Source organism: Mirounga angustirostris, unplaced genomic scaffold (genome assembly GCF_029215605.1).
Source record: "Mirounga angustirostris isolate CCGP_5_RB_7025 unplaced genomic scaffold, mMirAng1.0.hap1 SCAF_10, whole genome shotgun sequence".
In the NCBI taxonomy this organism is placed as follows: Eukaryota; Metazoa; Chordata; class Mammalia; order Carnivora; family Phocidae; genus Mirounga; species Mirounga angustirostris.
In genome coordinates, this window is record NW_026991718.1 from 113790712 (window position 1) to 113809568 (window position 18857).

At 47.4% G+C, this 18857-nt stretch overlaps 2 protein-coding genes and 1 long non-coding RNA gene across 13 annotated transcripts in view; 2 read left to right on the top strand and 1 right to left on the bottom strand.

Moving 5' to 3' along the window:
- The window catches only part of ZNF341 (zinc finger protein 341), a 57497-nt gene extending 39715 nt beyond the window's left edge, over nucleotides 1-17782 (top strand). For 6 of the 11 annotated variants that reach the window (XM_064573031.1, XM_064573033.1, XM_064573034.1 and 3 more), the window contains 3 exons: nucleotides 252-322; nucleotides 2116-2633; nucleotides 2701-5446. In XM_064573031.1, the coding sequence (XP_064429101.1) occupies nucleotides 252-322; nucleotides 2116-2633; nucleotides 2701-2775 (664 nt within the window). In that variant the 3' untranslated portion in view covers nucleotides 2776-5446. Of the gene's footprint in view, nucleotides 1-251; nucleotides 323-2115; nucleotides 5447-17410 lie in introns of those variants that run through there. The other 5 variants (XM_045885613.3, XM_045885615.3, XM_045885617.3 and 2 more) reach the window with 4 other exon arrangements.
- LOC135361802 (uncharacterized) lies at nucleotides 238-17692 on the bottom strand. The gene is made up of 4 exons (XR_010405818.1): nucleotides 17578-17692; nucleotides 16968-17124; nucleotides 5439-5527; nucleotides 238-374 (listed from the first exon to the last, which is right to left on the bottom strand). It is a non-coding gene; the product is annotated as an uncharacterized LOC135361802 (long non-coding RNA).
- CHMP4B (charged multivesicular body protein 4B) overlaps nucleotides 17637-18857 on the top strand; it is a 52239-nt gene continuing 51018 nt past the window's right edge. The window contains exon 1 of the mRNA XM_045885619.3: nucleotides 17637-17971. Within this exon, the coding sequence (XP_045741575.1) occupies nucleotides 17782-17971 (190 nt within the window). The 5' untranslated portion in view covers nucleotides 17637-17781. The remainder of the gene's footprint in view (nucleotides 17972-18857) is intronic.

The following is an 18857-nucleotide window of genomic DNA, read 5'->3' on the forward strand; positions in this document are numbered from 1 at the left end:
AGAGACTGGCATGAGTGGGAGGGGCAGATTTACCCAGCAGTGGGACAGAAAATTGTCCGGGCTGAGGTTCTGAAGGCCCTCTCTCCTTTTATCCTGTTGTGGGCCTTGCCTGCCTGCCTCACTCCCCACCCTGCTTCCTTGCCTGGCCTTTGGGATAGACAGGGAGTCCCTCATGCCCAGGACTAGCACAGAGACCAGCAAGAGAGTCCAAGTCTGGTGAGCTCCCCCTTACCAGTGGTTTTGGGTTCTAGGACACACACGGGCTGCAGTAAAGAATTCAACCGGCCAGACAAGCTGAAGGCTCATATCCTCTCCCACTCTGGTAAGTGACTGCTGGACCTATCAGGAGGGTCTGAATCCCTGGGCCAGACCGCCTAGAAAGAGCAGACACATCCCATGAGGCTTGTTATCACTGCCTGGTATATTCCAGCCAACAGACTTTTGCTCATGTGAGCCATGAGCCAGGTCTGCATTAGGGTCCTCACGGTCCTACAGAGGTGAGTCAGATACAGTCCCTCAGGCTGAGGGGGAAGCCGACCTGAGAGGAGATAGCTGTAAATCAGAGAGGTGCCCAGTGTGATAGAGATGTGGATCAGGCATGGAGGGAAATCAGATTCCAGCTGGGTCCAGGACACAGCCAGGAAGGTCCCTTGGTACCCTCAGCAGAGCAGGGCAGCTGGTGCATGGAGCAAGGGTCTCCACTCCACTCCTCAGTTTCCCAGGGGCTCTATGGCACTTCTCTGTCCCCAGAGCAGCTTGGCTGGCTTTCCACATACCATTTGGTCTAGAACCCAGTTTCTTGGAACTCTTGATATTTTGCAGTAGCTGATGCTTTGTCATGGGAGCCGCCCTGTGCATTGTAGGATGTTTTACAATATCTCTGGCCTCTACCCTCTAGATGTCAGTGGCATCTTCCCCACAGTTAGGACACAACCACCGATGTCTCCAGAAGACAAGCCAAAAGTCTCCTGGAGGGTGAAATTGCCCCTGGTTAAAAACCACGGGTTTACAGAAAGGATTCAGTGGCTAAAGGAAGTTTGAAAACTGGGAGAGTAGAGAGTTGAGGACTTGAAGACAGAGGGCCTGAGTTTGATTCTTAGCACTACCACTGTCCTGCTGCGTTGCCTCGTGCAAGTCACTGCCCCTCTCTGAGCCTTCATCCCAGGGAGGGTGCGGGGAGCATGGCTCAGTCTGAGTATGGGCTGGAGTTGACTTCATGGTAGACACAGAGGCACCAGTGAGTGACTATTGAGAACCTATCACATGTCAGACTCTGGGGGTGACATGGGGGAATCAGATGGGCAGAGCCCATCCTGCCTTCCTGGGGAAGCTTAGCATTTAGTGGCAGAGACTGAAAATGAACAGATTACTGCGAGGTATGCAGAGTACAAAGACAGGAATAAACAGAGTGATGGGACAGAGAAAAATATGAGGCAGATATCAAGGGGGGCCTCCTAGAGGAGGTAACATGAGACCTGACCTGAGGGATAAGAAGAGCCAGGAAATAGCTTCCAGAAGGAGGGAGCAAGTGCAAAGCCTTGAGGCAGGGAAGAGACTGGGGTGTGTTTAAGACAAAGGTGAGTGGGAGGCTGGAGCTCATAGAGCAAGTGAGGGGAAGGAGGGAATGGGGCTGAGAAGTGAAGGGGGTGGTCAGACTGCACAGGGCTTTGCAGGAAACTTGGGGAATCGCTGGGGGGTTCAGAGCAGAGAATGTCAGGATCCTCCTGTGTATTTCATGAAGCCATCTCTGGCTGCCCTTTAGGGATGGTCTGAGGGGGCAAGGGTGAGGCAGACAGACCAGAGAGGAGAGAGATGATGGTGACCTGGCTAAGTTAGCCAAGGTTTCGGGGCTGAGCCTGCTAGTCTAGGCAGAGGGGAAACAGCAAGTGCAAAGGCCCAGGGGCAGGAGCCAGCTCGGTGGCCTGAGGAGAGCAGGTGTGGCTGGCTGGGTGTGAGTGGCTGGGCGAAGGTGGGAGATGAGACTGGCAGGAGCAGAGCCCAGATTGCACACATGGTCAGAGGCCAAGCCGAGAGCCTGGGTTTGATCCTGAGCGCAGAGGCACGGTTGCAGAGTAAGGGGTCGGGGTGCCTCTCACGGACTTCCCCTCGCTCCAGGCATGAAGCTCCACAAGTGCGCGCTGTGCAGCAAGTCCTTCAGCCGCCGTGCCCACCTCGCGGAGCACCAGCGTGCCCACACAGGTAACTACAAGTTCCGCTGTGCCGCCTGTGCCAAGGGCTTTTCCCGACACAAATACCTCAAGGATCACCGCTGCCGCCTTGGCCCCCAAAAGGATAAGGACCTGCAAGCCCGGCGGCCCTCCCGGAGGAGGGCAGCACCCCGCAGTGGCAGTGGTGGCGGGCGCAAGGTGGTGACTCCCCTGCCCGACCCGCTGGGGCTGGAGGAGCTGAAGGACACCGGGGCCGGGCCGGTGCCCGAGGCCGCCCCAGGCAAGCCGCCCTTCTCGGAGCCAGATGCAGTGCTGTCCATCGTGGTGGGGGGCACGGTGGGGGGCGAACCGGAGCTGGTAGTGCCCGGGCATGCAGAGAGCCTGGGCTCCAACCTGGCACTGGCAGAACTGCAGGCAGGGGCCGAGGGCCCATGTGCCATGCTCGCTGTGCCCGTCTACATCCAGGCCTCAGAGTGATGGACCCACGGTGTTTGCTCCCAGAGCCTGGCCTGATGCTCACCTGTGGGTCCAGGCCTCAGGGGCCGACGAGAGGTCCTTCCCAATGGAAGTGAGCCATTGGCCAAAATCCTTCTGGAGTGTCCTATGAACCCTGGCTGTGGCCAGCCTGCTGTGGCTCCTATTCTGCTGGCTAGCCCTGCCGCATTCTGGAATGTGAGGCAGGGCTGCCTACAGCTTCCAGGTAGGGGCACTGGAGAAAAGAGAGCTGGCCAGGCCAGCAGCCCAGGGTCTGGCTGGTCCAGGCTGGTGTCAGCCCACCTAAGAGAGAAGACAGGGTGGTCCTGCCCACCCCTCCTCCAGGCTGTCTTGGTGTGACCTCTGGTCAAGCTGCTTTTCTGGAGGCCTGAAATGGGTAGAGCCCTTATCTGCTGGACCTTTTCCTATACAGTTCCCCGTGGTTTCCACAGATGACTCTGTGCTGTAGGCATTTAGGCGGCACTCAAGTGTCACGGCTAGAGTGCAGCTGTCAGTCAGATTTGGCTTCAAATCTAAGCACTGCTACTCACTTGCTGTGTGACCTTGGGTATGTCACTTTACTTCTCTGAGCCCTCATCTGTACGTTTCTCATCTGTACAATGGGACAAACGACATTTCAACCTCATAGGGCTGTCATGGGGATCCAGTATGGCGAAATGTGCAAAGGACTTGGCATAGTGCTTGGCACTTGGAAAGTACTGAATAAATGTTTTTATGGAAATGTGTGTCCAATGGCTCAGGCCGGAGCCTTGGCAGTTTCCTTCTTTGCCCCTAGGTGGCAGCACTCCCTCCAAAGTGTGGGGGGACTGAGAGGTCCCATGGCCCCTTGCACACAGCTATGCTGCTCCATTAGCCATGAGAGGTTTGGTGCTCCCATATTTCAGAACATGGCCATGGAAAGGGTTTATACTCACTTTTGAAAATGCAGGATCCTGGGCCTTGCCCCAAACCCTTTGGCATCAGAAACTCTGATCAGAGCCAGAGGTCCATCTCAAGCAGGTCTCTAGAATCCGTAGTTGCTCCCACCGCCAGCACTCTGTCCCCACTCCCCAGCTAGTCCAGAGGAGAAGCAAACCAGGCTTACTAGGAGGCAGGGAAGAGAAAAGGGGCCTTGGCCAGTGTTTCCTCATTTCTATTCACAGCCACACTGTCTCAGTGATAGGAGACGAAACTGAGGCTCGAGAAGGGACAGGGCAGGATGCAGCAGATCTGTTGGACTCAGTTTGATATGTTCCCTTGAAGGCTGGCACGTCCCTCAGATATCTGTGCTGGGGCTCTGGGCTGGAGCTCAAAGCAAGCCCAACTTCCCCTCAGGAAGGGTATGATGCAGGAGGAAGGACCAATGAGGAAGTGGTACACAGCTGAGGCGGTGAGAGCTGTTAAGTGCACCTAGCCTTCAAGGCCAGAGGAGGGAGTGGTGAGGACAGAAAGTCTCTTCGCGGGAGGTCACATTTGAGCTGGTCCTTGACACAGAATGTTTTGATGGATGGATAAATAGGGAAAGGCATGTCAGGGAGAGCAAAACATGAGCAAAGCCTTCAAGTTACGACAGTTCTGGGGCTGGTGAATGATCCAGGATGACCAGAGATCTGGGGGTAGTGGTTAGATCATAATAATCGCTAATATGTTTCAAGCTTCCACATGATGGACACTGCACATAGCGCCTCAGCCCCATCAGGTGAGAATTGTTAATTTCCTTATTTTACAGATGAGGAAACAGAGGCGCAGAGAGGCAGAGCTCCTTGCCCAAAGCTCACACAGCTAGTAAGTCACAGAGCTGGGATTCGGGCTGGGGTGGCCTGCGTCTGTGTGCTGTTAGCCACTTTGCTGTATTGAAATATAAGTTGATGTTGAATCAGAGATATCGTTGGATGTTGGGTTAAGGAATTTGGACTTTATTCTCTACAAAATGGAGGAGTCATTAAACATTTTTAAAAATTGTGACATTAAAGAAAATGTTAAAAACGTCTCCATCCTAATAAAACTACTTAAGTTATATTTCTGTCTCTTTCTGCCTATGTACACATGCGTGTACATTTATCAATAATCATGAGGACTTGTGTTTACTAGGCGTAAGTGCATGTCCTAAGCACTTTGAGGTAGGTGCTACTTTTAATTCCATCTTACAGCTGAGATGAGGCAAAAGGCACAGCGAGGTTAAGCGGCCCCAAATCACACAACAGTAAGTGGTGGAGCCAGGCCACAAAACAAGGGATATGTCAAGGCCTAAATTTGATAGATACATAGTTGGACTGCAGGGAAGGAAGCTGGGACCATATTGGGGTTCCCATAACTACATCCCTCCTAGGTTGACAGATGGGAAGACAGGCTCAGAAAGGGGAAGGCCCTTGGTCAAGGGTCACTCAAAGTTGTTGACAGAGCTGCTCCAGGAACCCAGAGTCCCCTATAGGCCCCCCTCCGCAAGCTGCTGGAGATGATGAAGTGTAAAGAGGGGCTGTCCTGAGCCTCCAGGGTCCCACAGATTTTGGCATCGAGGAGAGCTAGTTTTGAATCCTGGCTCTGTCCCTTCCCAGGTATGTGGCTATGGCAAGTCACTTCACCTCTCTGAACTTCAGTGTCTTCATATGTCGAATCAGGGAGAATAATAGTACCTATCCAATAAGGTTATCACAATTCAGAGAATTCAGGTAAAGCAGAGATCACAAATTGGCAGCCCATGGGTTGCATGCAGCCTATAGACAAACTTCGTTTAGCTTTCACAATGAAAAAAAAAGAAAAAGCCAACATTTAAAAATAATGAAATTAAAAACCTACCGCAATGGTGAAAAGTGAGATATATTCCCTCTGTGTCAGGAACAAAAAAAGGATGCCTGCTATCATGATTCCCATATTATGTTGGAGGCCTAGCCAAAGCAATAAGGCGAGAAAAAAAAAGAGTATAAGCGTCAGAAAGGGTAAAATAATGGCAAGAATGCTGAAATAGCCAGATCAATATATAAAAATTTACTAGGTTCTATGAATTAAAAAAAATGCTGTTCCTATACTCCAGAAGCAATAAGAAAATGTAAGTAAAAATTGGGAGATTTGGGGGGCACCTGGGTGGCTCAGTCAGTTAAGCTTCCAACTCTTGATTTCAGCTCAGGTCTTGATCTCAGGGTCGTGAGTTCAAGTCCTACAGTGGGCTCCATGCTGGACGTGGAGCCTACTTAAGAAAAAAAAAAGCAAGTTAAAAAAAAAAAATTGGGAGATTTTGGGATGCCTGGCTGGCTCAGTTGGTGGAACGTGCAACTCTTGATCTTGGTGTTGTAAGTTTGAGCCCCACATTGGGTGTAGAGATAACTTAAAAATAGAATCTTTTATTTTATTTATTTATTTTTTTTTTAAGATTTTATTTATTTATTTGACAGAGAGAGACACAGTGAGAGAGGGAACACAAGCAGGGGGAGTGGGAGAGGGAGAAGCAGGGTTCCCGTGGAACAGGGAGCCCAATGCGGGGCTCAATCCCAGGGCCTGGGATCATGACCTGAGCTGAAGGCAGACACTTAACGACTGAGCCACCTAGGTGCCCCAAAAATAGAATCTTTTAAAAAATGGGAGATTCATATAAAAATCTGGATTCTGACTTCTGTTGCATATAAGGATGTCTGGCATAGGGAGACAGCAGGCAGGTGGAGGTGAGTTAGCCAGCCCCTTTCAATGGGCACATGGCGTTCCAGATGCCATGGTCCCTGTTTTTCTGTAAGGTCTCCCTGACATTGCAGCTGAATGTCAGTTGCTACTTACCATACTTGTGTTGATTTATCTTAGAGAAATATTTCTAATTTCACCATGTCTTTTGAGAGTAGAAAAACAAGATGGCCAGAGAGGGTCACATGAATTTTTATGTTCCTTGCCTACTCAACCATCTTTCTGTCTGGACCTGAGGTATATGACCTGAGGAACCCTGTAATAGTGCTTTCTTTTCTCCCTCCCACTGCCAGTCCTCTGTTTGCCTCTGAGCTAGCTGGCCTCAGTTTCTCTATCAATAAATGCGGGGAATTGAGTCATAGCTAACTTTACTTTCTATTAAGTGCCAAACCTTGTGTTCTGCGTCTTATTTACATGTCACTGACTCCTCAAAACACCCTTGGAAGCAAGCTCTCTTATCAAGCCCAGCTTATAAATGGGGAAACCAAGGCTCAGCGAGGTGTAGCAACCTGCCCAAAGATTCTCAGCCAGAATGTGTGGAGCTGGGCTTCAAACCCAGGACTGACAGACTCCAAAGTTCCTGCCTTGTCTTAGGATCACTAAAGCTCTCACCAGCTCTGATAGGCCAAGGTTTTGGTTTTGTTGTTGTTGTTGTTTTAATCACTTCTCCAAGGCTCCAAGCACTTTTCATCTCCTCAGCCATCACTGCCCTGTCCAGACTGCTAACCTCTCTTGCATGGATGATTGCATGAGTCTTCTCTTTGGTTTCTGTGATTTCTCTCTTACTCCACCATGATCCATTCTCTTGACAGCATCCCAAGGGATCTTTCTAGATTATGCCACTTTCCTGTTTAAAACCCTCTAGTGGCTTCCAATCTCTCCCAGAATGAAATCTAAAGTTTTCCTGGTAGATTTCAAGGTTCTGCATGACATGGCCCTCATCTTTTCTTCTCTCATTCTACTCTAGCCATACCTGTCCTCTTGCTGTTCCTCCATCATGTTAGTTAGTTCCTGCCTCAGGGCCTTTGCATTTGCTGTTCCCTCTGTCTAAAATGTTCTTCTCCCAGATTTTCATATGTCTGGCCCCCTCCCTCTATTTACCTTTGTCCAATAGTTATTTCCTTAGGATTCCCCTGGCCAATTTGTCTAAAATAGCCCCACCCCAGCCTCATCACAATCTAGTCCCTTACTCTTCATTTTTATTCATCACCCTTGACATTATATTAGACATTTCTTTACTGTCCATTCCCCTTATTAAAAACAAAAGGTCCACAAGGACAAAGACTTTTCTCTGTTTTGTTCAACATTTGTTGAATGAACCAACAACAGCACTTTGAGAGAAGAAGACCCACTCTACCCATCCCCTTTTCCCTATCCATGGAGGCCAAGGGTAAGTTTCCCTCAAGAAGAATCTGTCATGTAGGCTGAGAAATGGCTAACCTAAAGCCCTGTAAAGCTCCATTTTCCTTGTCTTAAGAAGCTGAGAATATCTGGGACAAATGACAGAGGCAATGGCTTGGAACTTTCAGCTGACGCAGCAGGTATTGGTGTGGCACAGGAGAACCAGTTGGACCAGTTTTGTCTCCTTTGGGGAGGCTAGAGTGGAGGTGGCAGCTGCAGGTGCTCCCAACCCCCAAGGCAGCCAGCAAATGAGACCCATGGGTTCTCAGGTCCTGTAGGTTGGTAGAGCAGATTCCACCTCCGGGTTGGGGGTGAACCCCTGCTCACCAAGGGTGGCTTGTGTAAGGTCAGGCACAGAATCCTGAGGCCAGGGGCTAAGGCCCAACTTCAGGGCCTTGGGCCCTTTGTAGAAGAACAGAGAATGAGGCCCAGAGAGGGAAAGGGTCTTGTCCAAGGTCCAACATAACAAGGCTAAATCCAAACCCAGTTTTCCTGCCCCCCAAGTCACTGCTACCTCAGCCCATTCATTTATCCATTTGACAAATATTTATTAAGTGCCTACTATATGCTGGGCATTGATGATACTACATGCAAGGCATTGATGATACATTGTGAATCAGAAAAATAATGATCTGTGGAGATCCTCTGTGGAAGAAGCAGAAGATAAACAACAAATAAGCAAGTATAATATGTTAGAAGGTGATGAGTACTGTAAAAAAAAAGAAAGAAAAAAATAGAGAGTAGTGTGTGTGGGGGGGGGGTGCAGGTTGCAGCATGATATGGGGTGGCCCAAAAAGCCTTACTAAGAAGGAAACATTTGACCCTCTAGGGCACAGAGGGTCATAGCCTACATGTGCTCAGATGAATAGGTATGGAATAGGCAGGTGCTGTAACCCACCATTGGCTCAAGTTCAGGGGCCCCTCCAACACACAGTCCCCTCCATTTCGCCTCTTGCCACTCTTCTACCCCTACTGCTAACTTTGCCCTATTCCCCAGGGAGGTCATACCTGCTCCCAGGCTCATCACACTTCATTTATTTGTGTTTATTTGTGCATATCTCTCTATCGATTCATTCATTTGGATAAAGGCAGTGTAGCATAGAGGTTAAGAAGGTTGTCCTACAGTGAGAATCTCAACTTTGCCCCTATAAGGCATGCGACCTTGGGCAAGCTGTTCAACTTCTCTGTTTCTGCAGTACCTAATACATAAAATGGGGACGGGGCACCTGAGTGGCTCAGTCAGTTAAGAGTCTGCCTTTGGCTCAGGTCATGATCCCAGGGTCCTGGGATTGACCCCCCTGTCGGGCTCCCTGCTCAGCTGGGAGTTTGCTTCTCCCTCTGCTGCTGCTTCCCCTGCTTGTGCTCTCCCTCTCTCTCTCTGTCAAATAAATAAATAAAATCTTCTAAAAAAAATAAAAAATAAAATGGGGACAATAACAATGCCCACCTCATGCAGTTGTGCGGGCTAAATGAGGTGATAGATGTAAATGCTCAGTTCAGTGTCTTGCTTAGCATAAAGTACTCAATAAAGATTTTCTATCATTTGCTGGGGGTTCAAATGCCAGCCACATCATTTATAATGGGATGACTTTGGGCAAGTCATTCAACCTCTCTAAACTTCTGTTTGCTTAGCTATAATCTGTACCTACCTCATCGGGCTACAGTCAGATAATTAATGAAATAGTCTTTGTAAGCCATCTGACTCAGAGTGAGGGCCCATAGATGTCAGTGATTGTTCTTTTTGTAACTATTATTGTTTATTTATTTTATAAATATTTATTGGATGCATAGTCTGTGCCAGGCCCTTTACCTATATTCTTATTGAATCCTCAGAATGGCCTGGTAAAGAGGATAGTGTCTCTCACAGTTGGGGAAACTGAGTCAGATGGAGCACCTTGCCACATGGTTGAATGACAGAGCCTCACCTCTAATCTAGGTTTGTGTGGTGGGCACCAAAACATGTTTTCGTTACTTCAACACACTTTTGTTGGGAAATAAAATTCACATAATAAAACTCACCATTTTAACTATTTTGAAGTGTACAATTTAGTGCTTTTTAATTGGGTTGTTTGTCTTTTTGTTTTTTGAGTTGGAAGAGGGTTTTAAATATACATATATATATACATATATATATTCTGAATATTAACCCTTTGTCAGATATAGGACTTGTCATTATTTTCTCCCATTCCATGGGTTGTTTTCACTTTCTTGATGGTGTACTTTGATGCACAGAAATTTTTAATTTTGATGAAGTTCGATGTATCTATATTTTTCTTTTGTTGCTTGTGCTTTTGGTGACATATTTAAGTGTTGCCTAGCAGCGCCTTGGATGGCCCAGTTGGTTAAGCTTCTGACTTCGGCTCAGGTCATGATCCTGGGGTCCTGGGATCAAGCCCTGCATCCAACTCCCTGCTTAATGGGGAGTCTGACTCATGCATGCCTGTGCTCTCTCTCTCTCAAATAAATAAAATCTTTTAAAAAAAGGGGGGGGGGGGCGCCTGGGTGGCTCAGTCGTTAAGCACCTGCCTTCGGCTCAGATCATGATCCCACGGTCCTGGGATCGAGCCCCGTGTTGGGCTCCCTGCTCAGTGGGAAGCCTGTTTCTCCCTCTCCCACTCCCCCTGCCTGTGTTCCTTCTCTCGCTGTCTCTCTCTCTCTGTCAAATAAATAAACAAACAAACAAATAAATAAATAAATCTTAAAATAAATAAATGAATGAATAAATGAATGAATGAATGAATAAATAAATAAATAAGAGGAGTGCCCGGGTGGCTCAGTCGGTTAAGCGGCTGCCTTTGGCTCGGGTTGTGTTCCCAGGGTTCTGGGATCGAGTCCCACATCGGACTCCCTGCTCAGTGGGGAGTCTGCTTCTCCCTCTCCCTCTGCCCCTACTTGTTTGCTCACTCTCTCTCTTTCTCTCTCTTAAATAAATAAATAAAATCTTAAAAAAATGGGAACTGTTGCCTAATTAAAGGTCATAAAGGTTTATACCTACATCTCCTTCTAAGAGTTTTTTTTTTTTAAAGATTTTATTTATTTATTCGTAAGAGACAGAGATGGAGAGAGGCAGAGGGAGAAGCAGGCTCCCAAGGAGCAGGGAGCCCGATGCGGGACTCGATCCCAGGACCCTGGGATCATGACCTGAGCCGAAGGCAGATGCTTAACCATCTGAGCCACCCAGGCGCCCCTCCTTCTAAGAGTTTTATAGTTTTAGTTCTTAATTTATTTTTTCTTTTTTTTAAGATTTTATTTATTTATTTGAGAGAGAGAGAGAGCAGAAGCAGGGGAAGCGGCAGAGGGAGGGAAAGAAGCACACTCCCTGTTGAACAGGGAGCCCGATGAGGGACTCGATCCCAGGACCCTGGGACCATGACCCAAGGTGGAGGCAGATGCTTAACTGACCGAGCCACCCAGGCGCCCCTAGCTCTTACTTAGATCTTTGATCCATTTTGAGTCAATTTTTTTATATATATATGATGTGAGGTAGGGGTACACATTCATTCTTTTGCATTTGAATATCCAGTTATCCCAGCACTATTTGTTGAAAAGACTATTCTTTCCCCATTGACTGGTCTTGGCATCCTCATTGAAAATCAACTAACCATAGATATATTGGCTTATTCCTGAACTTTCAATTCTATTCCATTGATTTATATGTCTGTTCTTATGCCAGTACCACAGTATTTTGATTACTGTTGCTTTATAATAAGTTTTGAAATTGGAAAGTGTGAGTCCTCCAACTTTGTTTTGGTTATGCAGGACCCCTTGCAGTTCCATGTGAATTTTAGAATCAGCTCATCCATTTTCTGCAAAAAAAAGCAGTTCAGATTTTGATAGGGATTGTATTGCATCTAGATAAATTTGGAGTGTTGCCACCTTAACAGTAGTAAGTCTTCTAATCCATGAACATGGGATGTGTTTCCATTTATTTAGGTCTTCTTTCATTTCTTTCAACAAAGTATTGTACTTTTCGGTGTACAAGACTTGCATTTCCTTGGTTAAATTTATTTCTAAGTATTTTATTCTTCTTGATGTTATTGTAAATGGATTTTTTTTTAAATTTTATTTTTTAAAGATTTTTATTTATTTTTTATTTTTAAATTTTTTTCTTAAGATTTTACTTATTTATTTATTTGACAGAGAGAGAGACACAGTGAGAGCAGGAACACAAGCAGGGGGAGTGGGAGAGGGAGAAGCAGGCTTCCCGCTGAGCAGGGAGCCCGATGCGGGGCTTGATCCCAGGACTCTGGGATCATGACCTGAACCGAAGGCAGACGCTTAAGGACTGAGCCACCCAGGCGCCCCTAAAGATTTTTATTTATTTATTTGACAGAGAGAGACACAGCGAGAGAGGGAACACAAGCAGGGGGAGTGGGAGAGGGAGAAGCAGGCTTCCTGCCGAGCAGGGAGCCGGACGCGGGGCTCGATCCCAGGACCCTGGGACCATGACCTGAGCCGAAGGCAGACGCCTAACGACTGAGCCACCCAGGCGCCCCGGAATGTTTTTTTTTAATCTCATTTTCAGATTATTCTCTGCTAATGTATAGAAATACAACGGATTTTTTTTTTTTTCGAGAGAGAATGAGAGACAGAGAGCATGAGAGGGAGGAGGGTCAGAGGGAGAAGCAGACTCCCTGCTGAGCAGGGAGCCCGATGCGGGACTCGATCCTGGGACTCCAGGATCATGACCTGAGCCGAAGGCAGTCGCTTAACCAACTGAGCCACCCAGGCGCCCGGATTTTTTTTTTTTTTTTAAGATTTTTTTTTTTTTTATTCATTTGAGACACAGATACAGAGAGAGAGAGAACATGAGCAGGGGGAGAGGCAGAGGGAGAAGGAGAAGCAGGCTCCCTGCTGAGCCAGGAGCCCAATGCAGGGCTCGATCCCAGGACCCTGGGATCATGACCTGAGCCGAAGGCAGACGCTTACCATCTGAGCCACCTAGGTGCCCCTACAACAGATTTTTTAAAAGATTTATTTATTTACTTGAGAGAGAGAGAGAGAGCATGGGGGGAGGCAGAGAGAGAGGGAGAAAGAAACTTTTGCAGACTTCTGGAGCCGATGCAGGGCTCAATCCCAGCACCCTGAGATCAGCACCTGAGCCAAAAATAAGACTCCTATGCTTAACCGACTGCACCACCCAGGGGTCCCTCCCCTTTTTTTTTGAGAAAGAGAGAGAAAGCGTGCAAGTGGGGGGAGGGTGGGCAGAGGGAGAGAGAGAGAGAGAATCCTAAGCCCGCGAGAAGACCGAGCCCGATGTGGGACTTGATCTCACAACCCTGAGATCATGACCTGAGCATTTGGTGCCCCAAATATACAACTGATTTTTGTGTGTTGATCTTGTATCCCACAACTTTGCCAAATTCGCTTTTAGCTCTAAGAGTTTTTTGTGAATTCTTTTAGGTTTTCTTTTTTAAGATTTTTATTTATTTATTTTGAGAGAGAGAGAGAGAATGAGCAGGAGGAGGGGCAGGGGGGGAGGGAGAAGCAGGCTCTCCAATGAGCAGGGAGCCCGACGTGGGGCTCGATCCCAGGACTCTGGGATCATGACCTGAGCCGAAGGCAGACACTTAACCAACTGAGCCACCCAGGCACCCTCTTTTAGGTTTTCTATATAGAAGAGCATGTCACCTGCAAACAGAAATAGTTTTACTTCTTTTTTGATCTGGATGCCTTTTATTTCTTTTTTCACTTAATTGCCCTGGCTAGAATCTCCAGTACAATGTCAAATAGTGATGAGAGCAGCCATCCTTGCTTGTTCCTGATTTTAGGGGCAAGGCTCAGTCTTTCACCATTAAGTGTGATGTTAGTTGTGGGTTGTTTTTTTTTTTAAGATTTTATCTATTTATTTGACAGAGAGAGACACGGCGAGAGAGGGAACACAAGCAGGGGGAGTGGGAGAGAGAGAAGCAGGCTTTCCGCTGAGCAGAGAGCATGACACGGGGCTCGATCCCAGGACCCTGGGATCATGACCTGAGCTGAAGGCAGACGCTCAATGACTGAGCCACCCAGGTGCCCCAGCTGTGGGTTTTTTCATAGATGTTCTTTATCAGATTGAGCAGTTCTTTTCTATTCCTAGTTTGTTGAGTGTTTTTATTAGGAAGGGGGTATTAGATGTACTTGTGGTTTTTTTTTTTTTTAAAGATTTTATTTATTTATTCATGAGAGACAGAGAGAGAGACAGAGGCAGAGGGAGAAGGGAGCAGGGAGCGGGATCCTCTGGGAGCAAGGAGCGGGATGCGGGACTCGATCCCAGGACCCTGGGATCATGACCTGAGCCAAAGGCAGACGCCTAACCGACTGAGCCACCCAGGCGTCCCGGATGTACTTGTTTTTTACAGTTAAAAATCAGCAAATCCGCTATTTGATTTGGTATAATTACATGAGACCAAGTTTCATAAGAATTTTTTTATTCATAATTTGAAACCTATTATAAGTTTTATTAACTCAATTTATCTTTTCTTTCTTTTTTTTTTTAAACTTTATTTTATTTTATTTATTTATTTGACAGAGAGAAACACAGCGAGAGAGGGAACACAAGCAGGGGGAGTGGGAGAGGGAGAAGCAGGCTTCCTGCCAAGCAGGGAGCCCGATGTGGGACTCGATCCCAGGACCCTGGGATCATGACCTGAGCCGAAAGCAGACGCTTAACGACTGAGCCACCCAGGCGCCCCTATCTTTTCTTTCTTTTTTAAAAAAATTTTATTTATTTATTTGACAGAGAGAGACACAGCGAGAGAGGGAACACAGCAGGGGGAGTAGGAGAGGAGAAGCAGGCTTCCCCGCGGAGCAGGGAGCCCAATGTGGGGCTCGATCCCAGGGTCCTGGGATCACGACCTGAGCCGAAGGCAGACACTTAACGACTGAGCCACCCAGGCGCCCCAACTCAATTTTTCTTGATGACATTTTATTTATTTATTTATTTATTAAGATTTTATTTATTCATTTGACAGAGAGAGACACAGCGAGAGCGGGAACACAAGCAGGGGGAGAGGGAGAGGGAGAAGCAGGCTTCCCTCCGAGTGAGGAGCCCGACGCGGGGCTTGATCCCAGGACCCTGGGACCATGACCTGAGCCGAAGGCAGACGCTTAACGGCTGAGCCACCCAGGCGCCCCTCTTGATGACATTTTTAAGGAAGGTTACAAATAAATATATGTTTGAGAGTCTTTAACCATGTGACCTTGGGCAATTTCTATTCTCTGGGCCTCAATTTCTTCAACGGTAAGATGAAGATTGTATAGTAATGCTTATTTCTTAGGGCTTTGGTGATTGGAGATAAGATGAGATTTTGTTTGTGAAAGTATTTTGCAAACAAAAACTGTATGCTTCTGTTGCTGTTTTTACCAGAGAAGTTTTAAAAATTGCAATATAACATTTATTTAGTAAAGTATATAAAGTATGTAAAGGGCAGTGGTCTTAATTATGAAGACAGGTAAATTTGTATACACCCACATAAATACCACTAGATCTTGATATAGAACCTGTCCAGCACCCCATAAAGATCATTCTGCTTGGTCTATACCGCCCCTGAAGATAACCACTATTCTTTTTTTAATATTTATTTATTTAAGTAATCTCTACACCCAGCGTGGAGCTTGAACTCACAACCCAGAGATCAAGAGTCACATGTTCTTCCAACTGAGCCAGCCAGGTGCCCTAGTAACCACTATTCTAACACCTATCACCATAGATTCGTTTTGCCTGTTTTCGAACTCTGTATAAATGGAATTATATAGGCTTGTGTCTGATTTCTTTCACTCAGCAGAATATCTAAAAATCTTCCAAGTTGTTGCATGTAATGATTAGTCATTCTTTTCACATAATTTTTAATGCTAGTCAGTCATGGCTTGAAAAGGCTGTGCATTTGCCCAAGAGACCAGAAAAATGAAGTCCAAGGAAATTCAGGGCTCTCCTGTGTTGAATCAGCCCACCATATGAATTTCTACCAAGGCAGTTGGATTCTCAGCCAGGATCGCAGCTATCGTGCCCTTATATCACCACTTCCTATCCCACACTCCAGACAGACATCATAAATAGATCTCAGCACATTTTTCAGGGAGTCCTGATGCAGCCTCAAAATTCTTCTCAATCCAGTAATCTGAGTAGCCTACACCAACTAATTGGGGTTGATACTCAAGATTAAATCTAAATGTTCTGTTATCATATTCCTAAGATGTTTTTCTGGGCTCTCAACGTTATGACATGAGGGATTCTGCTATCATCCTCAGTTTATCCCACAGCAGTATAAGACTGGTGGTGGTAAGGCCTCTAGTGTCTTCTGTTCATATATTCTTTGGGTCATGGCTCAAACCCAGCAAATCTTTTGCTACCTGTATGTCTGATTACAGCATGACTTAAATAAGAGGGGAGGAGGTGGATTGCTTAGATGTGGAGGAATTGCTGTACCCGTGAGGTGGCTTGATTGAAGTCTCCTTATTTATATTTTTTATTTTGATAAAAACATTGCAATACCTCAATTACAAAACAAGCACAAGTGTGACTTATGTTTCACAATTTATGCTGCTGTGAATCTTGATAGTTCTGGCATGTCTCTCACATTTGAAAAATGTCTTCCAACCTGGAAAGTTGGGTGAAATAAACTCTCCCATCCTCTGGGAATTGTTCCCTGTATATGCAGGCTGGGATTGTCATTGATTACAACAAGAACAACAACATCTGAGGCATGTTTTTATCTACATGTAGATCATAGTCTGAGGAGACAAGACTTGTATGTGATATAATAAAAAAAATTCAGTCAAGCTCTCATTTATTTGAAACTGTTCCCAAGCAACTTCACATATTTGGAAGGTCCAGGAAGGAATAAAAAAGGACTTTGAGAAGCTATGTTTTTCTTCATTGGAGAGCACATCAGACCCTCACTCAGAACTGGTTTACTCTTTGCTTTCATACAAGTCTAAGTGACAAGTAACAAGGCTTCCAAATAAAAGTTTGGAAGCAGCAAATTAGAATGGTAGCTTGGGCCAAGTATTGGCTACTAGACACTGCCTTACTGTTAATGGATGGAGAAGTGATTCTTGACAGCAAAGGACAAGGGAAAACAATAAAATGTGGCCCCACAACTACAGCAGTCTGTAAAATGCAGGGGCAAAAAACTCTTCAATGCTTCTACTACTTTGGAAGTTTTGGGTCTCTTCCTAGTTTAATTATTATTGTGTATAACGAGGACCAAGATAAGGAATAAATTTTTGAGCACCTATAGTGCTAGGCCATGCTCAGTAAGCATTTTACATTACCTGTCTCACATAAGCTTGGAGGTGGTCTTGTTGTTATCATCTCCAGGGAGGCACACAGAGTAGGGGAAGTAACTTGGCCAAGTAAGTCATAAAGATGCATTTTGAGCCCTTGCACTCCAGTGCCAAGGCTGTTAGCTTCTACTAGGTTTCGAAGAACCTGTTAGGCGAATAAAGAGTAGAAAGGCATTCTAGGTAGAGGGTACAAAATATGGAAAGCCAGGGCTAGTCAAGCTAGTCAGTCACTCAGTTTCTCCGAGACTTGGTTACTCACCTACAAAATAGGAACAGTATCATAGGTTTATAGGTTCATAGTCTTGTGAGAATTAAATGGGATAATGCGTGTAAAGCACTTTGTACAGTACCTGTATCATAGAATGTGCATAACGCTAATTAATGTTTTAAAAAATACTGTTATTTCTCTGCCTGTCCTTCCACCCCTACAGGACGGGTTCCAAGGAGACTACATTTCCCAGCATGCCACCTCGCCCTTTGACTCTAGCTAGACCAAAAAGACGCGCCGACGAGAGCCTCAAGCCGGAAGACTATAGTCTCCCGGCGTGCAGTGCGCTTCCTTCCATTAGATTTGAGGCACGGCCGGCGCGTTGCTCACCGGGAGTTGTAGTCAGCGACGTATTGCTCTGACGCCGGCCGGGCCGGGCGTGGGGGCCTGTGGGAGGTGGCGCGGCGGGGCCCAGCTGCGGGGCGGAGGCGGCGGAGAGGCCTGCGGAGGCAGGGAGCGGCGGGGCCGGGAGCGGGCGCTGGAGCCGAGCCGAGCCGAAGTGGGCGGCGGAGGCCGGCGTGGCGAGCAGCCACCATGTCGGTGTTCGGGAAACTGTTCGGGGCAGGAGGGGGCAAGGCCGGCAAGGGCGGCCCGACCCCTCAGGATGCCATCCAGCGGCTGCGGGACACGGAGGAGATGCTAAGTAAGAAGCAGGAATTCCTGGAGACTAAGATCGAGCAGGAGCTGACCGCCGCCAAGAAGCACGGCACCAAAAACAAGCGCGGTGAGTCGGCCCGGTCCCCTCAGACTCTCCTTAGGCTCCCCGGGCCCGGACTCCACCTTCATCAGACACGCCCCAGGGTCTGCCCGACCCTAGAACGCTCCCCGGTCAGACTCCCCTCAGGCCTTTCCGGACACCTCCCCGTCTGGCTCCCTTGAGTGTCTCTTGGGGCCTTGGACTCCTCCACCGTCAGACTCGCATTCCTGCCTTTTCCCCTCAGGCTCTCCCCTCTCTGCCAGGCCCTTTCAGACCCTGGTTTCACTGCACTGCCCTCGGCCCTCCCTGGGAGTCCGTTCTCTTCCGCCTTCTCCTCTCTCAGGCCTGCCCTCACCCACCTTCGTGAAACTGCCGTCTTTTTCTTATTGGCTCGTTTCTGCCCCCCATCCTAACTCTTGTGTCCTTCCTTGTCCTACCCCTGCCTTCCCCTGACTCCTCTGTGGAGTCCATGAGCTGCCCCTGCCCTCTCCCCATCCTCCTGACTCAGAATTCTCCTTGAGAAGCCTTCTTGGTGGAGAGGAAAGGGGCCTGGGGGAGAGGAGACCCCTGGTTCCGTCTCTGTTTACTTGCTGAGCGAACTTAACAAGTTGCTTTCCCTTTGAGGCCTCCTTTTCCACGTCCATCAGCGAGTGCCTTCCAGATTCGTGATTCACGGCTTGTTGCCTCATAGCCAGGTCTTATCAGAGTTTCTGGTAGCATAAGCCTTCACGGGTGACTCACGGCTTCCCCATCCCTCTGAACCAGAAATAGGGACTCCATTCCTCCATTGGCAGTGACTCCTTCCCAGTCCCCACTCCTGGGGGTCAGGGTGGGGATAGTGAACCTTGAGGCATGCTTAATATACTTCCTGTTGCTGTATGGCTTTCTGGGCAAGTGCTTTGTATTCTTAGGG